At 50.4% G+C, this 15,303-nt stretch overlaps 1 protein-coding gene across 3 annotated transcripts in view; it reads left to right on the top strand.

Annotated features, from left to right (window-relative positions):
- The first annotated feature begins 2,597 nt into the window (after positions 1–2,597).
- Ndrg4 (NDRG family member 4) overlaps positions 2,598–15,303 on the top strand; it is a 43,449-nt gene continuing 30,743 nt past the window's right edge. Inside the window, exon 1 of one of the 3 annotated variants that reach the window (XM_069992428.1) lies at positions 2,598–2,699. Coding sequence is in view for 2 of the 3 variants with exons in the window: in XM_069992426.1 (XP_069848527.1) it covers positions 3,195–3,231 (37 nt within the window). In the remaining variant the exon portion in view is untranslated. Of the gene's footprint in view, positions 2,700–3,079; positions 3,232–15,303 lie in introns of those variants that run through there. The other 2 variants (XM_069992426.1, XM_069992427.1) reach the window with 2 other exon arrangements.

The raw sequence follows: 15,303 nt of genomic DNA on the forward strand, positions 1-15,303 counted from the left end.
GCATGCATGAAGCCCTGGGTTCGATTCCCCAGTACCACATAAGCAAAAATAAAAAATAAAAATAAAAAAAGAAGTTCTGACTTCTCCAGACTGTGAATTGGAAACTGGAGCACAGGACCAGTACAAGACCACCCAGAATCCATTTGGTGATGTTGGCAGCATGGGTTCCAGATATCACTGTCCATGTTTATGGGAAGTGCCAGCCACAGTGTCTGTGCCAGGCAATGGTAGTATGGTTTTAACATCATTCCAGAACTTCAGTGTCAGGCCTGGCTCATTTGATCCCAAGGATTGTCTGTCCTCCTTTTAATAAAGCTCTTTTCTGTTTCAATCAGCCAGAGTGAGCCTCTGCTTCTTACCCCTGCTACCTGCCTGACACATTAGCTCCCCATGCCAGATGGAGAAATGAAGGCTTTTCTCCAACCTTGTTGTTGGAGACCATTCTTAAAGGCAGTGACTTATGAAGCATCTTTCAGGAGCAAGGCCAGGGGAAATGTCTGAGGCTTCCCCTGTCCCAGGCACCAGCTTGCCCTTCTGCAGTCTTCTAGGATCCGTGTTCAAAAATAAAGGAATTGGGGATTTAGCTCTGTGGAAGAGCACTTGCCTGGCAAGTGCAAGGCCATGAGTTTGGTCCTCAGCTCTGGAATAAATAAAATAGAATACCCAGCCTGTCCCCAAGCAGCAAGTTCCTCCCCTCCTTCTAGGGGGGAGGGGATAAGGGGACCCCATGGGACTGGGATTGCTGGTCCTCCATTCTGCTGGGCAGCAGGGACCCTTGTGCCTAGTGTGACTGACTCGGCCTGTTCCCACAGCACCTGCGCTGGTTGCAGTGCCAGAGTTCTTGCGGCTGCATTTCTTCATCATCCAACAAGTCTCGGGTACAAGGGTTCCAGTCTGAATACTTTTAAGTGATCAGAGCCAAGTAGATTGCTGGCATTAGTTCAAGGCTGTTAACAATGCCATACCTTACACAGGCAGACCTGACATAGTACCCTTGCTCTAGCTGGGCAGCCTTCACACCCTCTAGCTGGTTTTTCTCAAGGAGTTCAGACCAGGCAAGGCCTCATGGATTAGAACATCAGCGATGTACTTGGCTAATGACTAAATCTGAAATTATTGATTATTGCAAAGGGCTGAACTCAGGAGAGCTGAAAAAAATTTAATGTAATTATGATAGCTTCATCATCAATAACAATAACCATTTATCAAATATTTAAACTGTGTCTGGCACTATGCTAAGCATTTTCTTCACATCCCTCCCCCCCCCAGTCCTGGAGATTGAACCCAAGGCTTAGGGAAGCAGAGTTCAATCATTTCTTAGAACCCTCTGAGTTCAGACCTATCCCAGTATCACACTGACTGACATGGGAGGCTTAGAGAGGGGGACTAACTGGATAGACATCACACAGTCAGGAAATTGTGGATCTAGACTGTGTTTTAAGAACTGAATCCTGACTTCTATGTACAGAACCACAGCCTAGCCAAAGGAATACGTTTTAAAAGATGGAACTTTCTTCCATGGAGAGGCAGGAATTTCCAGACCATTTCCAGAAGCCAAGCTTGCTACATCCCAGGCCAGAGATGTATGACCAGCAAAACCTTACCACTCTCTTAGCTGGCAGGTGCACCAACTCACAGAGACTGCAGCTAAAGCCCCGTCAAAAGGTCTGCAGGACACCTGGAGCAACACTTTCTTAACCGATCAGGCTGGGGCACAGCGAGGAACAGAGGAACAGAGCCCTGTCCACCACAGGGACACTGTGGATGGAACTTCGATCTCTGGCCCGCATCTCGATCTGGACCAGATTAATTTTGGTTCATCTGACTTTCATAGAGCAGGACTACACCCAGGGCCTTTGGGCTTTCCTTGGAGGGGGGGAGGAGGGGGGCTCTGGAAGGGGGTGGGCCTAGGCTGGAGCAGGGAGAGGCTCAGATAATGGAGGAGGGACAGAACTCAGCCACAGTCTAGGCGGTACCCCCAGGCTCAGCCAGATCTATGCCAGGAGACAGCATCTCCCCCCCCCTATAAACTCCAGATCTGAGAATGGTATGGGACAGACGACGCCCCCAAGAGCTCCTGGGGCCCTAGATCTTCCTAAGACCCCCCCCCCCACCAAATATACACACACTGGGAGGTGGGGGACTTTTTCTCCAACAGTTCTCGGGTGGCAAAATCCAAGGGAGAGAGGGTGCAGGGAGGAAGGCAGGGGGGTGTCCACAAGTCTACGAGGCCGGGGTCCCCTGGGGAGTCCAAACAAAGACAGGTGATGGAGCTGCGGGCAGGGCCGCGTGCGGCCTCCCCGAGCCTCCGCGGCCGCACCCGGTCTCCGAACGCCCGAGGAAGGTGAGGGGCCAGCAGCAGGTCTCAGATGGCCGGGGGTCCCCGCCAGGTTCTCGCGCCGCGGAGTTCGGCTTACCTTCCCGCCCACCCAGTGCCTCGGCCGCAGCAGGAGGCGGAAGCCGGGCTCCCAGGACCGAGTCCAGCTCCCCCTGGAGGCCCGGCGCCCACGCCCACCGCGCCCCGAGGGGCCGCCCCGCCCCGCCCCGGTGGCGCGCCGCCCCCTCCCGCCCCCATCCTCGCCCCAGCCCGCAGCCGCGGCTTCGGCGAGGGGCGCGGGCGACCGGGTATCTGCACGCGCGTTGGCGGCGGCACCGAGGCCCGACTCCCGCCTGCGCGTCCGTCCCGCTGCACGTCCCCGGTGAGTCGCCGCGCCCTCGCCCCAGCCTCCCGGCCTCCGCTCCCCTCGTCCTCCGGGCGCCCCCAGGCCCCAGCGCCGCCCTGCACCTGCTCCCCCGGGCCCCATTCGGCCCCCGCGGGGGTGGCGCCTCCCCACCCCTGCCCTCCCGTCCTTTCAGGGACCCCCCCCCCGGGACCGCGCCCCCCTTCCGATGCCTGGGGACGGCGAGCTTTTGTTCGGGAGTGGGGCGCAGGGCCCCTCCCCCGGAGTTCACCCGGACCAGGTGGCTGCGGGCGCCTTTTGGGGGTGCGCGGCCGTGCAATTGGTGGATTTTTTTAAACCGTGGTGGAGGGGGCGGCGGGCGCGCGCCGGGTGCCGGCTGCTGCTCGCGCTCGGCTCCGGCAATCCCGCGGCTGCCGTCGGCGTCTCCCGCGCGCCCCGCCCCGGCCCCGGGTCTCCGCCGGCCCAGCGCCTCCCCGACGACGCAGGCCCCGCCGGGCAGCGCCGGGCGCCGAGATGAAGGTGCTGGGACACAGACTCGAACTGCTGACAGGTACCGCGGCCCTGCCCCGCCGCCGCCGGCCACTTCCCGAATCTGAGCTGGTCAATGGATTTCTGGCTCGGGTGCTACCTGCTCTGGGGCGCGGGTTCTCCCGGGAGAGAACCCACACCCGTGCTCCTCCCGGCCTCGCGCCCCGAATCCCCGACGCCAGCGTCCCGGGCGGGTAGAGCGCGCGGATCGATGGATCGAGCGACCGCGGGGCTGCGCAGCTCCCCCTGGGGCGGCAACGCGAGTCAGGATCCCGGAGGGGACCGACTGGCAGTCCCAGCCTGGTCTCCTGACAGGACGCCACGGCCTCTCCCGGGGACGGCCTTGGGGATGGGGATGGGAGTGGAGAAGTTTCTTGTTGGGAGTAGGAGCCAAGTGGTCTGGGAAGTGGCCAGCCCGATTAGAGCGTGAGGACCGAGATCGCTCCGCAGAAGTGACCACTACCCCTGTCTACCTCTGTTTGGAAACCTGCATCCAGGAGGCCATGGCTGGAGTGTCTCAGAGATCCAGGGAAGGGGAAGGAGGGACGGGGATGGGGGTGGGGGGCCTGAGGGTGGGAAATCCCAGCCAGACTGGAAGACTGGTAGGTAGCGCTGGTATCGTGTGTGTTTTTCCCTGGGTGGGAGCAGGAGAGAGCCACGAAGGAGGCAGAGCCCCGGCCCAACCAGGGAACAAGCTCGTTCCAGTAGGTGTCCTCCGGCACCCAGGGCCCTTATTACCTTTGGAGACCAGAGCCCTATTTGTTATAGAGTAGGTGAGAGAGTCTGAGTGCACTCAGAACAGGCTGGGGTGTGGAAGAGGGACCGGAAGGGAGCAGAGAGGTTAGAGCCTGTGACAGAATCTGCAGACCCAATGACAGGATTTCTGTTCATGGAGAGGGAGGTGGACTGAGGTAGGACTGGCCCGGGTTTCCGGGTGCGGGAGTAGCTTGGTGTCTGAGCGCTGCGGCAGCGGTGGAGCCTGAACATGTGTTCCTATGTGTTCAAGTAAGGGTTTGGGTTGTTTTCAATCAACAGTGGGGTTGTGGTAGGGACAGGTGGGGATTGCTTTGGGGTCCCGAAAATCCCAGCTGGACACTCTTGGCGGCCCTCCTTTCCCTGTTCCTTGTCAGCTTTTCCTTGAGTTCACACGAGGCAGGCCTGGGTGCCAGGAATCTTGACGGGAGCTTCAGGGAGATGGAACTTGTAAACCCCAGGAGGGAAAGTCTGTATGTCCTGGGAGACTTAGAGCCCTGCCAGAAGGGCAGACCAGATCCTCTTAGCTATCCCGACAATGAAGGACTGGCAGGTGGCTGGCAAGGACTCTGGATCTGTCTTCACCATGCTTCATCCCTGCTCATGGATTCCTGGGAGATTTTGCCTAGTTCCTCTTTGGATGATAAAGAGGTCACAGGGTGATGGTGGATTTATTGAATCCAGTCTTAGCCTGCTCAACAGCTGTGCCACCAGAATGATTCTGTAGAAGCTTTTAGCCCAACCTCAGCCTTAGGAAATTATCTACTGAACCCTTAAAAAAAAAAGATGCACATCGTCCTGGTTCTGTACAGTTTTTCCTCTCTTACCCAAGCAGTGTCGCTTCCTTATGCTCACACAGCCAAGGAGAAGAGTGCTGGATGCAAACCTGAGAGCTGAGCCATGCCATGCTACCTGCCCTGCTCTGGGCCAGTCTCCTCATCAAGAAAATGGGGTCATGGTAGTACCTTTGGAGTTGAGTTCTTCAGCAATCAGATGTGAGCATGCATATCAAGGGTTGAGCATGACATTTGGCTGTGGGCAACAAGTGAAAATTGAAGGGCTGTGGTCCCTCAGCTGTTTGGGGTCCTCCTATCCTGGGGGTGCCTGCCCCTCTGCTCCAGCATCCCACATCCCTTCCTCCAGCGTGTCCCAGCCTGTTCACTAGCTTCTCTCCACCGTCTAGACCTCTCAGACGTGGTCCCAGGGGAGACCTACTGAGGTCCCATGGCATGGGACAGAGTAGGGCATGGCATCTGGGGTTGGATCATTCTAGCCAGATATCCACAACTCTGATGAGAAGAAGTGAGGGGTGCCCCTCACATGGAGCTCAAAGGGTGTCCATGAGTTGTCAAGCCCAGGTTCAGGGTGCCGCTTTGTTCTGGAGGGAAGAGGTCATCTGAGCCTCTCTGGTCACTGGTGCTTCTGGCAGCCTGTGTTTCTGACTCCCAAGGAAGACAGGGATTTTGCAGTCTGCGGATGTGCTTCTCGGGGTCTTGTCCCAAGCATTCAGCTCTCAGGCAAATCGTTCACTTCTTTTGAGGCCCAGCCTTATTAGTGAAATGAGCCAGGTGCCAGTGGCTCATGCCTGTATCAGCTACTCCAGCAATCCATGAGCAGCTAAGAGGCTGAGATCTGAAAAATCATGGTTCAGAGCCAGCCTGGGCAGACAGAGTCTGTGAGACTCTTATCTGCAGTTAAACAGCAAAGAGTCAGAAGTATAGGCATGGCCCAAATGATTAAGAACATGAGTCAAAGCCTGGAGTTCAAGCCCGAGTACCAGCACAAAAAAAGAAATGATAGCTGGGTGGGAGGGTCTTCCCTCCCAAGCATGGTTAAGAGGGATACTGTGAATGAGTCCAGGTCTCCATCACATCTGTATACAAGTGCCTCAATGCTCAGAGGGCCAATGCCAGTGCCTTTGGTGGCTGGGAGATTTAATTTTTCTGTGCAAGGTTGGAAGGTGGGCTATGAGTGTCTTTGCATACTGGAAGGCAGTTGTTTGGTGCATTTGCACTTAACATTTTTCCAAGTCTATTCTTTGTGAAAGAGCTCTAAACTGGAAGGTTGGGGTGTCCCTTAGGAGCCTCAGTGTTAGATCTTAGCAATTTAAAAAAAAAGATGTGTGGTTAAAAAAATAAGGCTTATGCGCTGGTGACTCACACCTGTAATCCTAACTACTCAGGAGGCTGAGATCTGAGGATCATGGTTCCAGGCTAACCAGGGCAGAAAAAATCTGTGAGACTCTTATGTCCAATAAACTACTAGGAAAAAGCTGGAAGTGGTGCTGTGTCTCAAGTGGTAGAGTGCTAGCCTTGTGCATAAAAAGTCTCAAGGACAGTGCCCAGGCCTTGAGTTCAAGCTCTCCGCAGTGGGGGCACAAGTTGGCAGGTGTCCAGGACTTCAGCCTGGTGGGCATGCGACTCCTTGCCTCACACGGGGGGAAAACTGGTACTGCCATCATGAAGGGCAGATTGCCAGTGATGGACCAAAAAGTACATGTGACTGTGACTCAGCAGCTGAGTTTATAGGAACAAATAAGGAGGTGCGCAGAGGTGTCTTCTCAAAGATGTTGGTCCTGTCATTATTAATAGAAGAGGAAAGTGGCTCAGCCTAGTTGTGCCCGCAGACCTGGAAACCCACAGTGCACACCCAGATTGTTTATCCACCCAGACAGATGTTCCCTTACACACGTGTTCTAACAACAGTGATGACAGGCTATGGTAGATGGCATTTATTCCTGTGCCAGGCTCAGTCCTCAGCACTTTCTATATGTTAGCAAGTCATCATAGCAACCATATGAAGTATATATTTTCATTGCCTAGTTTTTTGTTACATGGGATTGGTTAAGTCTTAGCACACTGTGATGAGGTAAAAGGGAGAGTCAGGGTGGCCTGAGGTGGCTTGTAGGTCCGCTTCTCATCATAGCTTGGGGTTTGCCTTTGCGGTGCCTTCAGTGGAGGAGACTGCCTTCCTTGCAGTTAGCATTAGTGTGCACTAGCGAACACCGGTCTCTAAGTCTAGGAGGTCCTCTGAGCCCACGCTGGGGCAGGCTGGCTGCCCAAATGTGCTTGCCAATGGGATAGGAGGGTTCTGGACTTCTTCACTCCGCCCCTGAAGACCATGCAGGAAAATATAATAACTTCAGAAGTCATTTAGGTTTCTCAGTCGCAAGCGACTGAACAGAATTTAGACTGATACTAGCAGGAACATGGAGTGTCTGCATCCAGCAAGTTCGTACAGGCTACCAGGCTCCATCTCTCCTCCCCTGATTCCCCTGATAGCTCCGTGGTTTGGATCTTAGTGATTCTTTTCTTCTTTTCTCTCTCTCTGTCTCTCTCTGTCTCTCTCTGTCTCTCTCTGTCTCTCTCTGTCTCTCTGTCTCTCTGTCTCTCTGTCTCTCTCTCTCTCTCTGTGTGTGTGTGTGTGTGTGTGTGTGTGTGTGTGTGTGTGTGTGTGTGTGTGTGTTTCTGGGGTTGAATGCAGTGCCTGTGCATTTTAGGCACCTGAGCTACATCCCAGCCCTTTTGCTTGCATTTTCTTTTGAGACAGGGTCTTAACTACTATCTTTACTACCTTTGCTTGAACTAGCCTCAAATTCACAATCCTCCTGCCTCCACCTTCCCCAGCTTGGTTAGTTTCTAAGCCAGGCCTTTTCTCATGGCTGCTGCCTCACAGTCTGTCCTCTTCAGCATGAAACTTTTCTTTCCCAAAGATTCCACCAAAGGCCTTGTCTTGCATGGAGGCCCTGTCTCTGATATTGGACCATGAGCTCTGTCCACTTGGCTTCTAGGCCCCTCTACTCTGGTACATTCTGTTCAGAGCATCGTATGCACAGGGTACACATCTCTGGCCTCATCCTTAGCTGGCCTCATTTAGTTTTTCCCAATGTGTTTTTTCAGTATCAACCTGGAGCTGATGTGTGGCTCAACTGGTAGAGCACTTGCTTAGCTACCAAAAGGCCCTGAGTTCAAACCCTTGTAACACACATACACACACACACACACCAAAACATTAGTAAAGAGTCGGTCTAAGACAGGCACTGGTGGCTCACGCCTGTAATCCTAGCTTCTCAGGAGGCCGAGATCTCAGGATCTCAGTTCGAAGCTAGCCTGGGCAGAACAGTTTCCATGAGACTCTTAGCTCCAATTAACCACTCAAAAACCAGAAGTGACACTGTGGCTCAAGTGGTAAAACACTAGCCTTGAGCACAAAGAGGCTCAGGGATAGTACCCAGACCCTGAGTTCAAGCTCCATACCAAAAAAAAAAAAAAAAAAAAAAAAATAGCCAAGTCTGCTGGGCACCAGTGGATCCTAGCTACTCAGGAGACTGAGATCTAAGGATCACAATTTGAAGTCAGCTCAAGCAGAAAAGTCACAGTGAGACTCTTATCTCCAATTAACCATTCAAAAACCAGAAGGGGAGATGTGGCTCATAGTAGTAGAGTGCTAAGCATTGAGCAAAAGAGATCAGGGACAACGCCCAAACCCTGAATTCCAGCCCCACAACTGACCAAAAAAAAAAAAAAAAAGTCAGAATGCCTCAGGTCTAAAAACAACCCCCTCATCTTTCCCTACCTCTGTTCTCCAGGTCATCTCAATACACAAGCTACCCTGAGCCTCTGGTGGACCCTTCACCGTCACCCTTCCCCACCCCCGTTGAGGGATGTGCAGGCCCCCGCACAACAGGTCAGACACAGGGGGCTTCTCACATGGCCATAGCCACCCCGTTCCTGGGGGTCTATTGGCCACCAACACCTCTGCTGGCTTGTAGCAATGGCCCCCTGTTTCCAGCCTAATGCCAGGTCACGTCACCAAGTTGTAGGAAGAGGGATTTGCTAAGTCCTTTGGTTGAACTTGTATATGAGGGTTAACCGTGAAATGGTCCTGGCCCTTCCCTCTGCTTTCCCCCTGCCCCAGTCCTCTGCCACCTGCCATTGTGTCTGCAGTGAACTGCGCTCTGAATGCTTCCCCCATGCCCCACAAGGCTCAGCCTGCCTGCCTTCAAGTCTTTAAGTCCTCGATTCTGCCTCTTCCCAGCTAGTTAGACTCTCTCATCTGCGTGTATGTGGATGAAAGTGTGTCAGTACTGGGACTTGAACTCAGGGCCTGGGTGCTGTCCCTGCTCAAGGCTAGTGCTCTACTAATTGAGCCACAGCTCCACTTCTGGCTTTTTGGTAATTGATTAGAGATCAGAATCCCACAGATTTTTTTGTTCCTACTGGGGTTGGCTTTGAACCACAGTCCTCAAATCTCAGCCTCCTGAGTAGCTAGGATTACAGGGGTGAACCACTGGTACCCAGCTTCAGGTGGCATTTCTTAGCACCTTCGTTTAGCTCTCAGCCCCCAGGCCCCGTTGTCTCCCCTTCTGTGACACTACTTCCTCTACGGCACTGCATCTGACACACCATACATTTCCATAGACTGGCTGAGCATTTACCCGCTTCTGCTTCTCAGATAACCCCACAGAGGTGGGAATGTTTGCACTCACCCTTTTGTCTCTAACACCTGAAACATAGAAGGTGGCTATCCCTTATCATCAATGCTTGGGACTAGAGGTGTTTCAGATTTAGAGGTATTGAAGGGTTTGTTCTGTTTTGTTTTGTTTATGTGTGTGCCAGTTCTACAGCTTGAACTCGGGGCCTGGGCTCTGTCTCGGAGCTTCTTTTGCACAAGGCGAGTGCTCTTCCCATTTGAGCCATAGCTCTACTTCCAGCTTTTTGTGGTTATTTGGAGATAAAGAGTCACCTGAACTTTCCTATCCGGCTGGCTGCAAACCATGAGCCACCGACCGCTGGCTAGGTTTTGTTTTGCAGTTTGAAATATTTACATAGATTTTATCTGTTGAGGATCCCTAATGTGAAAATCAGGATCTGAAATCCAGACTCCTTTGAGCATCACATCAGCATTGCAAAAACTTCCAATTTCAGCTGGATGTGGTGGCACCTGCCTGTAATCACACGCTCAGGAGTCAGATGAAGAGGCTACCCTGGGCTACCTAGGAAGACCTGGCCTCAACCTGGCCTGGGTCACCTGGCCACCTCCACATCACCAATTCTCCTGAACCCCCAGGGACTGATGATGGGAAGGGGATTCCCAAAGGGAAACAGGAGTGGAAGTGGGGATAGAGCAGACAGAGACAGGCAGCCCCCTTGGCTGGGTGGAAGGCAGAAAGAAGTATGGGGTTGCTTGGTGTTGAGTTCCCTGCCAGGTGAGCATTGTTCTTCAAAGTACTAAGGAGCCAGGAAGCTCAGAGGACAGAGAAACCATGGCCTGGAAGAGGAAATGCCCCCAAAGGAAGTGTGTGGTGTGCTCTGTGCGTGAGACCAGGTTGCAGACACTGCCAGGGAAGGCTGGCTGCCTCTTTGAATGTTGCGCAGAGATCCAGGGCAAGTGTGTCTTTGTTTCTGGGAAATTTGCCAGATTGGGCAAGGATCCACAGCTGAAAGGAGAGAGATACCTGTGTGAAGGAAACTTGAGAATTGGTGACGAAGTGGCAAAGTTAGTTGGAATGTAGGTCATGGCTGCCTGCCCGCGTGGACATGGTGGTGAGTCTGTCTGTCCTGGTTAGGAAGGGCCGCACTGGTGAAGCCTTCACCGCAGAGTTGCATCACCCTCCACTCAGGCCGGTTAGCTCAAGAACTTCCCTGGTTTGGGGAAGCCCCAGCCTTTTCCTTTTTCATGACTTCCTTCACCATATTAGTGTGACTCTCCTAGAAAATGGCCTAAGTTTAGATCAGCCTCAACTGTATGTGACAGAAACCCATGATGATAATATTAGATTTAACAGGATAAAAATGTACCTCCGGCTTCCACAAATGGGGTCCGAAAATAAACCATAAAAAAAACTTATGGTTTCATGGCTTTTGATTATTCCTATTGCTGAATTCCTTCTACATCCTAGCTCTGCCATCTTTAGTGTCTTATCAAAAATGGCTGTTCAAGCTCCTGCCATCGTATAGTTGCAGGAGGGTGACTGGCACATCTCTTCTTTTAAGAACGCACCCTCTAGTCTCATTCTTTCCTTACCATCTCTCTGGCAGACTATCATGGAGCTCTGACTTGGGGCTCTGGTATTAGGTCAGGAGGAGAGAAGAGGTGTTGGGGAACAAGAAATTGGAGTCCTGGCGGGACTCCCACTGGCTCCATACAGAAACTGCCCATGTGGACTTGGGGTTCTCGGCCCTGGCCTTTAGCCTGGAGATTGGGGGTTTTATTTAACACCCAGAACACATGTATTGGTGCTGTGCCTTAACCACTATATCCTCTCAGGGAACTGCAATTTGCATACTAAAATGGAGTCTTTGCTGGCAAAATGAGCGGTGAGACTCTGCTGCTCCTGACATCCCTGAGAACTCAGCTTTGCAGAGTGGACCTCAGCAGCCTAGAAGGAAATCCTAGAGACAAAGATGTCCGCTGGGAAGAGATGCCACCCCGCCAGCCCCTCTACCACCACTTAAAATACAAAGCATTTTAGGAAGAGGTTAAACAATTTCCATCAATTACATTTGCCTTTTTAAGAATTCATAAGTGAGATTTTTTTTTATCTGATTCTTAAAGTCTAAAACATTCAGTAAGTACAAAACCACCAGCAGCGAAACCCTGAGTGAAAGAATTCATCCAACATGCACAGAACTTTTTTGTGTGCAACCTAGGAATTGACAGATAAGCAAAAATACTGTGAATAATGAGAGACATGTTAATCACCACTTGAGGAAAAACTACAGATAAGGGACGGAAGCTAGAATGAATGATGGTGTCAAATGGAATTAGAAGTGGAGATCACAGCTTTTTAAAATATAGGCTGGATAGGCTTAGAAACAAATGTGTGCTTTGATGTCATATATTTCCTAACTCTTACCTGAGTTTGAACTCAGGGTCTGCACACTGTCCCTGAGCTTCTTTTGCTTAAGGCTACCACTTGAGCCACAGCGCCACTTCCGGCATTTTCTGTTTGTGTGGTACTGAGGAATTGAACACCAGGACTTCATGCATGCTAGGCAAGCACTCTACTGCTAAGCCACATTCCCAGCCCTGAGCACACTTCTTACCTGGATCCTGCATCCTCAGCTGAGGGTGGTCATACATGCCTGTAATCCCAGCACTTGGGAAAGTAAGGCAGGAGTATGTGAGTTTGAGGCTCACCTTGGGTATATATTAATAACCTGCATCAAAAAATTACTAACTAGGGCTGGGGATATGGCTTAATGGTAGAGTGCTTGCCTAGCATGCATGAAGATGTGGGTTCAAGTCCTTAGTACCACATAAACAAAAAAAAAACTAGAAGTGGCGCCATGGCTCAAGTGGTAGAGTACTATCCTTAAGCAAAAGAAGCTCAAGGATAGTGCCCAGGCCCTGAGTTCAAGTCCCAGGACTGGCAAAAATAAAAATTAAAAATAACTAAAGCCAGGCACCAGTGGCTCACACCTGTAATCCTACCTATTTGGGAGGTGGAGATCTGAAGATCATGGTTCAAAGCCAGCCTGTGCAGGAAAGTCCATGAAATGCTTATCTCTAATTAATCACACAAAACAGAGCCCAAAATGGTTATGTGGCTCAAGTGGTAGAGTGCTAGCTTTGGACAAAAAGGTGCTCAACAACAGTGCCTGGGCCCTGAGTTCAAGGCCCAGGACCAGCAAAAAAAATAATAATAATAACAACCAGATAACAAACACAATCTCACTAAAAGGGACCAGGCTCTTGGTGACAGATTTCTGGGTTCAGGCAGAAAAAGTACAAGCTGAATTTGGAGCATTGAATAAGTGTGCTAAAATTAGGAACTACTGAAAAAAATCATGTTTCAGGTTGAAAAGACACAAGCGCCAACTTGAGGGAACTCCTAGTGGCCAAATATGGCCCTGTTTGAACAATGAAATTTTAAAATGTAACAGTGGTCCAGGCACTGGTGGCTCATGCCTGCAATTCTAGCTATTCGGGAGGCTGAGATCTGAGAAATGCGGTTCAAAGCCAGTCCAAGGCAGGAAAATTTGTGAACATCTTATCTCCAGTTAACTACTAAAAATCCAGAAGTGGAGCTGTGGTTCAAGTGATAGAGCACTAGCCTTGAGCAAAAGAGGTTTAGGAACAGCACCCAGGCCCTGAGTTCAAGTCCCAGGACCAACATAGACATAATAGCAATAGATGTTAACCCATAGTTCTAAATATACATGAATCTTATCTGATGTAAGTAACAGGTCAGATAAATAGAGAAAAAACGATAGCTGTCTGTCGCCTGTAGGAACAATTAATAAATGTAACAGGATGATAGAAATAAAAAAATGAGGGGTTGGGAAGGAGGCTCACTGGTAGAGCACTTGCCTTGCCTACCTGAGACCCTGGATTCAATTCCTCAGCACCACATAAGGAAAAAGCCGGAAGTGGCGCTGTGGCTCAAGTGGTAGAGCGCTAGCCTTGAGCTGAAGAGCTGAGGGACAGCACCCAGGCCCAGAGTTCAGGCCCCACGACTGGACCAAAAAAAAACAAAAAAACAAAAAAACGATCATTAGACACCACAGAAATACCTGCATGGGTGGTCTCATCAATGGCTGCTGAGATTATACCGACAAACAACGTGGAGAAACAAGATGCTTGCAAAGTATCTTCCTACAAGATAGGAATTCATTACAAAGAGGAAGATAGTTGCCTTGCCGTGGAGAAGCCGCACTGCCGCCATCGCCTCAATCCAGGGCTGAAGTTAACATCCCCAGTAACAAGACAGAGATGTCGTATACTCCATAGGGAGCACCGGGAAGTGACTGACTCCCTTGTTCTCTTGCCCCAGATGCCTACAGTTCAGTTGAATCATGAGTAAACAACAGACTAACCCCAACTGAAGACATTCTACAAACTAACCAGCTCCCTTCAAAATGGCAAGGTCAGATAGAAGGGATGACACTGATCAAGATGCATTGTACTGAGGCTGGGAAGGTGGCTCAGTGGTAGAGTGCTTGCCTTGCATGCATGAGGCCCTGGGTTCGATTCCTCAGCACCACATAAGCAGAAAAAGCCGGAAGTGGCGCTGTGGCTCAAGTGGTAGAGCTCTGGCCTTGAGCTGAAGAACTGAGGGACAGTGCCCAGGCCCAGAGTTCAGGCCCCACGACCGGCAAAATAAATAAATAAATAAAAAAGATGCATTGTACTTGTAACCTGACTTCTGGAATTGAAACCCCTTTGTACAACTACTTAATAAACTGTGTCTGTCTATCTGTATCTCTCTCTATATGATATAAATCGGTAGGTGTCAAGGTCATAAAAGCCAAGTGCTGCTGGCTCACATCTGTCATTCTAACTACTTAGGAAGCTACAATGTGGAGGATCTGGCTTGAGGCCACCTTGGGCAGAAAAATCTTCTAGATCCTATCTCCCAAATAACCAGCAAAAAAGCAGGCTGGAGGCATGGCTCCAGGGGTAGAGTACCAGAGGTAAGCAAGCAAGCACAAGGTCCTAAGTTCAAACTCCAGTGCTAGGAAAACTCATTGTTAGCTATCCTAGTTGGAGAGACCAGTAAGCCATGATAACTAAATGGAAGTCTGTCCCGAATCCCAGAATATTGGGCAAACTAGTGAAATTCATAGGGCGTCTTCATATGACCAGTAACTGCAAGTATATTTCCTTCCTGTTTCTCTGTGTTTTGCCTCTGTAGCTTGGGGGACATGGGGAAAATTTTGTGCTTTCTGTTTGTCTGTTGCAACTTTCTTGAAAGCCTAGCATACAAAGGCTCTGGGTTCAGTCCTCAGTGTGGTATACAAATGAATCTGAAAACCAAAACCTTCATTGATAGTTATGGTGAGACATGCCTGTAACCTCAGCTCCTCTAGACATGAAGGGAGGAGGATCACAGTTTAAGGCTAGCCTGAAGTGCAAAGTTAGCTTGGGATCCTATCTGAGAAACAAATTGAAACCAAGTCTGGGGATGTGGCTCAAGTGGTAGAGTGCATAAGCTTGAGACTGAATTCAGTCCCCAATACCACAAAAAGGGAAAGAAAAAGGAGGGGGGAGGGGAAGGGAAGGGAAAGGAAGGGAAGGGGGACATATTATATCTTAATTGGCTGCATTTTTTTTTCTTACCGGTAAGTAAAATATGTCTGTCAATATAATCATCAGTGGTATCTTAGATTTGATCAAATCTAATGTATATTATAAAAATCTCCCTTTGACACTTTGCCAACTTCATATTCTTTCCCAGAAGTAAATTGTTAGTTTATCCTAAATTATTAGAGAGTTCCTTTTTTAATCTCCTAATACTCTGCTCAGTGCACGTGTTTTTCATAACAATGGGATTATTTGCACATTTTTATCATGCATCATGTCTTTCTCTTCTAACTTCTCCTTTTAAACAACTTTC

This window comes from Dipodomys merriami, unplaced genomic scaffold (genome assembly GCF_024711535.1).
Source record: "Dipodomys merriami isolate MVZ:Mamm:240054 unplaced genomic scaffold, mDipMer1.0.p SCAF_41, whole genome shotgun sequence".
NCBI classification, from domain to species: Eukaryota; Metazoa; Chordata; class Mammalia; order Rodentia; family Heteromyidae; genus Dipodomys; species Dipodomys merriami.